The sequence below is a fragment of the Aotus nancymaae genome, unplaced genomic scaffold (genome assembly GCF_030222135.1).
Source record: "Aotus nancymaae isolate 86718 unplaced genomic scaffold, 86718_ANA_hifiasm-v0.15.2.pri h1tg000094l, whole genome shotgun sequence".
NCBI lineage: Eukaryota > Metazoa > Chordata > Mammalia > Primates > Aotidae > Aotus > Aotus nancymaae.
Window position 1 is genome coordinate 895425 of NW_026988509.1, and position 11136 is coordinate 906560.

Below are 11136 nucleotides of genomic sequence, written 5' to 3' on the forward strand. Positions count from 1 at the left end.
GCGCCCAGCTAAGACAGAGTTTTATTCTGTCACCCAGTGTGGCATGATAGCTCCCTGCAGCTTCAAACTACTGGGCTCACGCAGTCGTCCCACTTCAGCCTCCCAAGTATATGGGACTACTGTGGTATGCTACTGCACCTGGCAGCAGGTGTGTGGTTTATAGAACTTTCCAAAAACATAAGCAGAAATCAAAAGATGAAATTTGCCCAGTCCTGCTATCTGCAAATTAAATTGTTCATGTAAAATTTTTTAGTGTTTTTATTTCTATGAATTTAAAATATGAACATATCTTATATTTGAAGGTCAGATATAGAAATTATTTTTCTAGGGTGATTGTCCTCTCAATATATTAAGAAATAATGTTATTTGATGTTTCCTTTGAAAAGGAAGTCTGAAGCTGGGCATGGTGTCTCCTCAAACCTGTAATCTCAGCTGCTTGGGAGGTTGAAGCAAGAGGACTGCTTGAGCCCAAGAGCTGGAGACTAGCTTGGGCAACACAGGGAGACCCCCTTCTCAAAAGAAAAAAAGAAAGGCAGCGGGAGGCTTTGCTAACAATTTAGAGAAGGAAGTGCCAAGAATTAAAATAACTACAGGAAGTAAGATAAATATATGGTGTGACGGCATCTTGGCACATAGTGAAGCTGTTAGTCCTTCCAAAAGTCAGAAGACGTGGCTTCCATTTCCGTGCATGGTGAAGGGGTTGTTCAGGGCTGGTTTCCTGAGGGCCTGGGCCCTTCCAGGGGGGTGAGCATGCAGGTCACATTCCTCCTCAGGCCAAATGGGATCTGGGGGCCCCTCATTAGTTCCTCTGCTGGACATGTCTCCAGAGCCCTAGAAGGCTAAACTCAACTGCAGAGGACACTTCTGTTCCCCTTCTTACCACAGTTGGGAGCCCGGTACTCTGGTGTTACCTGCTGTGGGCAGCCTTAGGGGATCAAGCTGTTTCAGAAAGCTGTTTTTGAAAAACAGTGTGAATTGTTCAACCAAGTCTTTTCTGAATGTCTTTGCTCTCAGGTTTTGCAAGCGGTGCAGTGGCTGGTTTCCCACTGCCCCCATTCCCTTGACCTTTGCTGCCAGACTCTCATTCAGTACGTCGAAGATGGGGTTGGCCGTGAGTTTAGTGGCCGCTTTTTCCATGACAGAAGAGAGAGGCGTCTGGGTGGCCTTCCTTCGCAGGAGCCTGGTGCCATCATTGAGCTGTTTAACAGTGTGCTGCAGTTCCTGGCTTCCGTGGTGTCCTCTGAACAGCTGTGTGACCTGTCCTGGCCTGTCACTGAGTTTGCCGAGGCGGGGGGCAGTCGGCTGCTTCCTCACCTGCACTGGAATGCCCCAGAGCACCTGGCCTGGCTGAAGCAGGCTGTGCTCGGGTTCCAGCTTCCGCAGATGGACCTTCCGCCCCTGGAGGGTAAGTGCTTGTGCTGGGAGGAGCGGTGAGTGGCTGCAGCCGAGCCTCAGGCTTCCTTCTCACCGTAGTGACCACCCGGCAGGTGTTGGGCACCAGTGTGAGGGTGCGCATCCACCTTCACTGGGCACATGGGGTGTCCCCACGGTGTGCTTGCCTGCACCTTCCTTTGGGTTCACAGGTCAGAACAAGCTGGGTTTTGTGAAGTGGGGGCTGTTGGCCTTTCCTGACCGACACAGCAGTCCATGGGAGTTCACTCTCCTCAGGAGGAAAGTGGCAGGTGGTACTGGGAGGAACACCAACCCTGATCCTGTCCTGCCTGCCTCACATGGTCCCTGTTTTCAAAACAGACGAGTCAGGGGCAAAGAGCATGGGGACCATGTAGCCCTATCCCCAAGCCACAGCCAGGGCACTCAGTGCCGATTTAATGTTACTTCTTTGTCAAAGAAGTCTTGTTCTGTGGCTCTGGCTGTGCCCCTGTTCCTGGCTGAGGTCTCTGAGCTGCTTTGACACAGATCCTATAGGCCATCTGGCTGGCTCAAGCCCAGTGTGGCATGGGGCTGCTCCTTCCCATGCAGACACTGTCAGCAGGGAATGAGCTGCTTATGTGGTGGAAGTCATGGCATTAGCATAGACACTCCTCCCATTTGGGCCTCAGGTGCCCTTCTAAACTGTGGGGTGTGGTCTGTAGTACCTCTAACCCATGCTCACTGAAGGAACCCAAAGGGAAGCGAACCACTCACCACAAGCCCTTAGTGTTCTGACTAGGTTGGGGTTCACCAAAATAAGCCAAGACAACGTATACCAGACTTACCTGGGTGCCTGTTACAATACAGATTCCTAGGCACAAGCAGAGTTTCTGGGTATGGTGTGCCTTTGCTATCAACACTGTTTAGGGGGACTGTCTGCATCCCTCACCTAAACCCTGGGAGCAAGCTGCTCTTGCCCTCAACAACTGTGGTTCCGCTGTGTTTAGAAAGCAGACTTCTCAACTTTACAGTTGCCTTCTCCTAAGAAAATAGAGTTAAAAATATTTTCATACACATTTTCACCTGTACTTTGGCCAAACCTGTAACTAATGAGGCACTTTCTCCCCAGCCCCCTGGCTCCCCGTGTGCTCCATGGTTGTGCAGTACGCCTCTCAGATCCCCAGCTCGTGCCAGACGCAGCCTGTCCTCCAGTCCCAGGTGGAGAACCTGCTCTGCAGAACCTACCATAGGTGGAAGAGCACGAGCCCCTCCGCAGTCCATGGGGCAGGCCCTTCCGTCATGGACATCCCATGGGATGATCTCATCGCCTTGTGTATCAACCACAAGCTGAGAGACTGGACACCCCCCCGGCTTCCTGTTACATCAGGTAGTTAGACCTCGGTGCAGTGCGATCAGCGCCTCACAAGACTTTCTGGTACAGTCTCTGCAAAGGACGATGTTTACTTGATATTTCTTTTCTCTCGAGTCCCTACCCTTCTTTTCCTTAGGCCTTCCTCCTTCAAGTCAGTGACTTAGAAACATTGAAAACAAGCTAAGAAGGTTCCAGTAGAGCCTGAACTCACCTCCCTGAAACAGGCTTCCTAGGCTGGCTCTTAGAGAGGATTCTGTGGCTTTTGAGTAGTTCTTACCGGCCCTGCCAGTCTGGATATCAGCCTGTCTGGACTTTGGGTGACGCATGGACACTGGGAGCCTATTTAATTAAAGTATGGAAGTCACATAATAATTAATTGAAGGACTTGCCCTTAAATCAGTGAATTTAAGCACATGCCAAATGGCCACCTGCTGCTCTTTATATATTATTTTTACCTGGTTTCCTTTTTGTTTTTTGAGACAGGGGCTTGCTGTGTTGCCCAGACTTATCTCTTTATCTGTTTTTGTATTGTTTTCTCAGAGGCGCTGAGTGAAGATGGTCAGATATGTGTATATTTTTTTAAAAACCATTTGAAAAAATATGATGTTCCTTTGTCATGGGAACAAGCCAGATTGCAGACACAGAAGGAGCTACAGCTGGGAGACGGACGGTGAGATTCACGTTCAGTATGTTTCTGTTGCTTGCTAAACTGTATTTTTCTTCCAAAGTACACAGAAATTAACATCCTACATGCCAAATCCAGTCCATTGTGAGCAGATTGTGACAAACCCTCAAGGAACAGGTCATTCCCATGCAGTAGAAACTCTTCTAGAGCAAAGTTAGACGCATTTCACTTCATTTATCAGGCAAACCTGACCCTGAAATCAACCTAACCAGGAGAATACAGCTGACATTTCATCTCACTTCCAAATCTGGTTCTAAAGCACAGTACCTAAAAAGTTCACAAGTATGCTTTCTCTCAGGAAAAACAGTAACAGTGAAAATCTATTAATGTAATCTGTTGCCAGAATACAAAAATAAGTGGCCATTGTAGCAGGTGTTGAAATACATTTCTTAAAACTTATACCCATTCCCAATAAAATTGCTTTATTTTGGGTCATTTCTTTAGCTTGAGTAAAAAAAAAAGGTCCTAACCTGATAAGGCTACCTAACATAAAACTACCAAAAGGTGGGGGGGGGGGGTGGGATCATGCTTCTTGGTAGACCATTAGGAACACTGGAGTCAGAACCAGCCTGTTGTCCTGGCTGCTATTCACTATTGTCTTGTAAATTCTGACCAGCACAGGGATGTGGGCTACAAGCACAAACACCAAAAGGAAGGAGAAACTGTCATTTCCAGACACTACGGTTGTCAGTCCAAGATAATCGGCAGTCAAGCCCATAGAACCATTCTGAATTCAGCAAGTTGATCAGATAGACAGACCCACAACATGTAAAAAAAAAGAAAAAAAAAGCCTCATTCACAACATACGAGTTTCTCAGGGCCTGCATGTGCAAAGGAAACCTGAGCCATTGAGGTTCAGATTAGGTTGTTTACAGGAGGATACGATGCTGTGAAGGTGTCAGTTCTGGTGTTGATAAGTTCTAAAATTCCTCAGGGTAAGAAAATACTCAACAATTACTAAGAAAGTTTTAAATAAGCCTAACAAGGTTTGCTCAGCCTGGTATCAAAACATAGAAAGAGCTCCAGTACTTAAAACCACGTGGGGAAGCCAGAATAGATGAATGGATCAGAATAAGGAGTCAAGAAACAGAACCATATGTGACAAAAGTGAAATTAGTGCGGAAAGGACAAACACTGGCATATGTTTAGAGAACAATGTTAGATGCCTTCTCTCATCATTTGTAAACATTACTTCCAAAGCTAAATATAAAAAATAAGGACCTTGCCAATATTAGGGAAAAACAGAATCTGGAACCCTGGGGTGGGAAGGAAAACATGAAGCAGAGAAGCTCCAAAAGCTGCCTCGTGAGAGCAGAAGCTTCCAAGAGGAACAGGCAGTCTCGATGCCTCTGTGCATGAGGGTCACCACGGTGCAGGGGCTGCCTTCCCTCTTTGCCCTACTCCCTGACTTGGGGGAAGCTTGGAAGCAGGCCAGGCCAGCATGAGCTGTCCCAGGAGGGCACGTGTCTAAGGCACCTGTTCTTACATGTTAACGCACATGTGCAGTTTATCTATATGCTTTACGTGATGCTGTAGAGATATTTTCTCTTGACCATAAGCGTTTCAAATCATGTACTTACAGTTTGGGAATAAAGACTTTTCATGCTTCTGCAAACAATTTTCCCATACCATTGCTTCACATGGACGGTAACTGGAAGAGGAGCACAGAGTGTGGTCGAGAGGGGAGGATTCCCAGCACAGAGGATCTGATGCGAGGAGCTTCTGCTGAGGAGCGCCTGACGCAGTGTTTGTCGAGCAGTCTGCTGCTGGAGAAAGAGGAGAACAAGAGGTGAAGTCCACTTCCTTCGAATTCATGTGTCTTGTTTAGTCCACTTGATGCTGGGAGGGGAGACTGGCTATTGCTTGATTGATGATACAAGACAACCAGGATGGAGAAGGGCCGGTGGGTTATTAGCAGCAGTTGTAGTGGTGTGACTGTTTAAAAGCTCTTTGAAGACAGAAGCAGTACAATAGGTAGTATGTTTTTAACTGTTTTATATTGAAGTGAATTTCATTTATTATTTATTATTGAAAGTCAGTGTTAAGTTTTTGTGGGAAATTCATGTGGCTGAGTCTACTCAGAAGATGGTGAGTGCTGAACAGTATGGCTGGCCACAGGCACCCTGCCCTTGGGTGGCTCGTCCCATGCTGTGACTAGGCAGCAGCTGGGCTGCCCCTTCTCTGCATTGCCCACATCCCTCCCTCCCATGCATACCTTTGCTTTCATCCGATGGCCATGTTTACCATTTTACTGAGAAGTAGAACCAGGAATGAGGGACCTTCCACAGCTTATCCTCTGCCTTCCCTTCCCTCCCAGCCACATCCAGCACCCTCCCTGTACCCCCTTCCTAACCCCTCTTGTTGCTAGAAGGGAACCATCCAGCTCTTAGTCAAAGTCAGTCCTTCCCTGGGCTGGGATCTCATCTCCTGCTCTCCCAAGGACATTCATTCCATGGGATCCCTCTTGTGTTACCACCCCTCCCCTTCCTAACGGTACCATCAGCAACACACAGGCATGAAACATGCCGCATTTCTCCCTATCTTGGGCCCATTTCCCTCTTTAGCCACCACTCCATGTTTCTGCCCTCATAATAGTAAAACTCAGAAACGCTTGTGACACTCACTTCCTCAGCCTTCTTTCCCAGCCTCCTGCAGCCAGCTCAGGGCTGAACATGACCGTGAACTCCAGTCCCTGGCAGCATCCCATACTTGCTCCTCCCCTCCTTGCTCCTAGGATGTCTGCATGTCCCCTCCTACCCTGCTGGTTCCTCCTTATCCCGCAGCTGCCCCCTGGATTCATTCTCTCAACTTCTCCTCTGCATCATCTGTACCTATTCCTCAGAGATTTCATCCAGGTCCATGGATTTTTAAATAACATCAATAGTCTGACAACTCCAAATTTGTATCTCAAACCTGTGAACTCCAGACTTGGAACATCCTACTGCTTCTTTGAAATCTTCATTAGGCATCTGCTGGATGTCTGGTAGCCACTGCAAAGTTAACATATCCCAAATCCAGTTCCTGACTTTCTACTAACCAACCCCTTCCTTTGCTGGTCGTCTCTGTTGATGGCGGCTCCATCCTTCCAGCTGCCTAGATCAGGTGGCTTGGAATCATCCTCTCACATCATCCCACTCACATATCCTGTTGGCTCTATTAAAAATGTATTCACAATTGGACCAGTTGTTACGGCTTCCATGGCTACCACTTGGCTCAAGCCGCTGTCATCTTCCTTCTGGATTATTATAGTAGGCTGTCGTTTAGTCTTGGTAGACCTGGTGGGTGCCTTTCAGGTGAGTTAAGATGGAGGTTGGGTCACTTGCTTGCTCACAGCCTCTCGGTGGTTTCCTTCTTTTACTGGAATGAAAGGCAGATTTTACAAGGGTGGCCAGGCCCGGAGTGATCTGTCCCACATTTCCTCTCTGACCTCTGCTCCATCCTTGAACATGGCGAGCAGCTCACAGTTGGGCCTTTGAGTTTGCTGTTCCTTTTGTCTGTGATTATCCAGCCCCTCCATTCTCCCCAGCATCCCCATGGCTGATCGCATACGCACTTCAGATCTCTGCTCAAATGTCTGCTTCTGTTAGGCCCTCCTTGCCCATCCCCGACCTTCCTGTTTCCATGGCCCGGCTTTGTCTTTCTCTTCCTCAGACCGTTTCTCTTGTTATGTGTTCCTTGTCTGTCTCCCCTCACTAAAGGATAAATTGCTTAGGGCAGGGCCTGTTTTGTTTCAGTGCAATATTCCTTGTACCTAGGATGATGCCTAGCGTTTGGAGGAGGCTTGATAAATATGTGTTGGAAGAATGAATGAATGTGTCCAATTTCTAGAATCAGTGTCTATAAGTGGTTTTAGATGAGATCTTTTCTCCTTTCTTTCTTTTTTTTTTTTTTTAATTAAGAGTCTTGCTCTGTTGCCCAGGCTAGAGTGCAATGGCATAATCTTGGCTTACTACAACCTCCGCCTCCCAGGTTCAAGTGATTCTCCTGCCTTAGCCTCCCAAGTAGCTGGGACTACACGTTCCTGCTACCATGCGTGGCTAATTTTTGTATTTTTAGTAGAGATGGGGTTTCACCGTGTTGGCCAGGCTGGTCTTGAACTCCTGATCCACACGCCTCAGCTTCCTAAAGTGCTGGGATTACAGGCATGAGCCACTGTACCTGGCCAAGATTGTTTTTCTTGAAAAGACCGGTATATGAAAGTAGACAGCTCTGGAGTATGTTAGGTGGCAGTGGGATATTATTTTGAGTTAATTGTAAGTTATAAGCAGCAATCCACACATTTGGAAAATGTCAGAATAATTATAGATGCATAAAACCAAAGTAAATAAAAAGAAGATAAGCCAAACAAGACAATTACAAGTAATGTTAAGTAACACACAGAAGCAGTTGTTTTCGGATTAATGCCACCTTTTTCATTAAATATAAATTGGATTTGTAAATTAAAGGGAAGTTTTTTGTTTGTTTTTTTGAGATGGAGTTTTGCTCTCATGCCCTGGCTGGAGTGCAATGGTACAGTCTTGGCTCACTGCAACCTCCGGCTCCCAGGTTCAAGCAATTCTCCTGCCTCAGCCTCCTGAGTAGCTGGGATTACAGGGACCTGCCATCACACTTGGCTAATTTTTATATTTTTAGTATAGATGGGGCTTCACCGTGTTGGTCAGGTTGGTTTCAAACTTCTGACCTCAGGTGATCTGCCTGCCTTGGCTTCCCAATGTGCTGAGATTACAGGCGTGAGCCATCGCGCCCAGCCTAGTTCTTTTTTTAAATTAAGCTTTATCATAGGAAGTTATGAAATTTTCAATAAGTACATTTCTACTTCTCAGTTGATGTCATCTCTTACATTCTTAGTAAAAAGCAAAGGCTTAAGGCTGGGTGTGGTGGCTTATGCCTATAATCCCAGCACTTTGGGAGGCTGAGGTGGGCAGGTGGCTCATGCTTATGATTCTAGCACTTTGGGAGGTCTAGGTGGGCAGATCACTTGACCACAGGAGTTGGAGACCAGCCTGGCAACACAGCAAAACCCGGTCTCCACAAAAATTAGCTGGGTGTGGTGGTGTGCACCTGTAGTCCCAACTACTTGGGGGGCTGAGGTGGGAGGATCATTTGAGCTTGGGAGGTCAAGGTTGCAGTAAGCCAAGATCGTGACCCTGCATTCCAGCCTGGACAACAGAGCAAGACCTTTTCAAAAATAATAATAATAAAATTGGCTGGGCACAGTGGCTCACGCCTGTAATCCCAGCACTTTGGAAGGCTGAGGTGGACAGATCACCTGAGGTCAGGAGTTCAAGACCAGCTTGTGCAATATGGTAAAATCCTATCTCTACTAAAAGTACAAAAAATTAGCTGGGCGTGGCAGCATGTGCCTGTAATCCCAGTTACTCAGGAGGCTAAGGCAGGAGAATCACTTGAACCTGGGAGGCAGAGGTTGCATGGACCCGAGATCACCCCACTGCACTCCAGCCTGGGCAACAGAGTGAGACTCCGTCGGAAAAAATAAATTAATTAATAAAATTAAAAAGAAGAGGCTCAAAAAGTTCTCAAGTATATATAGAAGATTAATGAACAATTGTTAACTTCCTGATGCTCAAATATTTTTATGATCATAAATTGTTTCAGGTTTGAAGATCAACTTCAGCAATGGTTGTCTGAAGACTCAGGAGCATTCACGGATTTAACTTCCCTTCCCCTCTATCTTCCTCAGACTCTAGTGTCCATTTTTCACAATATTGAATCTGTGATGAAAATACCTATAACTACTAGCCCACAGGTGAGAAGAAAGTATGTTTGTCATTTACATAAGAATTAAAGATTGAGAGAATGGCTGGGGAAAATTTATCCTATGATGTTGTGATGACCAACAAATTATTAGCTAAAATTAGACCTTTTTTTTAACTTTTATCATATCATTGTTATAGAGACCCAAGTGATTTTGAGTTTCTGCCTATGAAATAAATAATAGAATTGAAATATTCTTAAGAACTGAATAAGACCTGTAGCTGCTGATGTGTAGTTAAGGGCATTAAGGTGATGACAGCAGCTTCTGTCAGAGCAAATTTTGTCTGAGCTTTGGGATTACCCAGAGCTCTCTTCTGAGATTAATTTTTCTATTTTCATTTCTTTTTATATATTTTTTTGAGATGGAGTTTTGCTCTTATTGCCCAGGCTGGAACGCAATGGTGCGATCTCTGCTCGTGCAACCTCCGTCTCCCGGGTTTAAGTGATTCTCCTGCCTTAGCCTCCTGAGTAGCTGGGATTACAGGCATGTGCCACCACGCCTGGCTTATTTTGTATTTTCAGTAGACGCAGGGTTTCTCCGTGTTGGTCAGGCTGGTCTCGAACTCCCAACCTCAGGTGATCCGCCCACCTTGGCCTCCCAAAGTGCTGGGATTACAGGCATGAGCCACGGTGCCCAGCCAATCTGGGATTAGTTTTTCTTGAGGAAAATTAATGAATGAGGAAGGTAAGCTCCCGGAAGTCAATGCCTCACTCAAGGGTATTCCAGTAGTGAGTGGTTAGGGTTGCTTACTCAGAGCCAGATCCAACTGGCTCCAAACCCTAAGGTCTTTTTACTTACTTACCATTCTTCCTTCAGTAGTTAAAGATGCAAAAACAGAGTTTTAATCACAGATATGTGCCACCGGACAGGTAAAAACTGTGCTCCTGGACTGGCTTTAGGAAGCTCTTCAGTAGGGGGGAAAAGCAAATTAAAATGACATACTGTTTCCATTTATCAGTTTGGCAGATATTTTTAAAATATTCATACCCTTTGAATTACCAATTCTGACCTAAAGAAATTAGCAGATATTCACTAAAACTAATGTATAAAAATGTTTACTATAGTATTAGTTATACTGTACAAAAGTAGAAAAAGACTAAATATCTGAAGATGGGAGTCTGATTAAACAATTATAATACATTCATGCGATAGAATACTTCACAGCCCTTGACAATGATATTTTCTAAAAATGACTGGCTGGGTGCGGTGGCTCATGCCTGTAATCCCAGCACTTTGGGAGGCTGAGAAGGGAGGATCACTTGAGCCCAGGAGTTTGAGTCCAGCCTGGGCAACATAAAAGAGATCTCATCTCTACAATAAGTAATTAGCCAGGGCATGCCTGTTGTCCCAGCTACTCAGGAGGCTGAGCTGCGACGATCACTTGAACCCAGGAGTTTGAGGCTGCAGTGAGCTATGATTACACCACTGCATTCCAGCCTGGGTGAAAGATGACTGACACTGGAAATCGTTCATGATAGAATACAAAGGCAGACGGTCTATGTGCAGATACCAGCTGATTGTACAAGCTAAATGAGGCTGGAAGGATGTGCAATTGGTAATTTTTCCCTCTAAAAAATAAATGACTACTCAGATGAGGTTTCTAACATGATCCAGATCTACCCACTTCACAGAGAATAGGTCGTGGTTTATTGACATCCCAGAACTCTTTAGTTTCTTTTTTATTCAAATAGAATGACACGACAAGGGAGCAACTGCAGCTGTCAGAGGTGACAGGAACATGTCTGACCGAACGGCTAACGCACCTGGAAAGGCTGATCCAGAGTTCAAGGGAAGAGGAAGTCGCCTCTGAGCTCCATCTCTCTGCATTGCTAGATATGGTGGACATTTGAGCAGCCTGACCTGTGGGGAAGGGGGGTCTCTCCAGAAGAGTTTGTTTTTACTCAAAATAATGTTAATCATGCAAATAAACCA

At 45.9% G+C, this 11136-nt stretch overlaps 1 protein-coding gene across 2 annotated transcripts in view; it reads left to right on the forward strand.

The window, feature by feature from the left end:
* Nucleotides 1-11136, forward strand: part of LOC135271865 (germinal-center associated nuclear protein-like) — a 190296-nt gene extending 179160 nt beyond the window's left edge. The window contains exons 19-24 of one of the 2 annotated variants that reach the window (XM_064369885.1): nucleotides 1015-1405; nucleotides 2501-2758; nucleotides 3284-3413; nucleotides 5011-5217; nucleotides 9045-9195; nucleotides 10896-11136. In XM_064369885.1, coding sequence (XP_064225955.1) covers nucleotides 1015-1405; nucleotides 2501-2758; nucleotides 3284-3413; nucleotides 5011-5217; nucleotides 9045-9195; nucleotides 10896-11054 — 1296 coding nt within the window. In that variant the 3' untranslated portion in view covers nucleotides 11055-11136. The remainder of the gene's footprint in view (nucleotides 1-1014; nucleotides 1406-2500; nucleotides 2759-3283; nucleotides 3414-5010; nucleotides 5218-9044; nucleotides 9196-10895) is intronic. The other variant, XM_064369884.1, reaches the window with a different exon arrangement.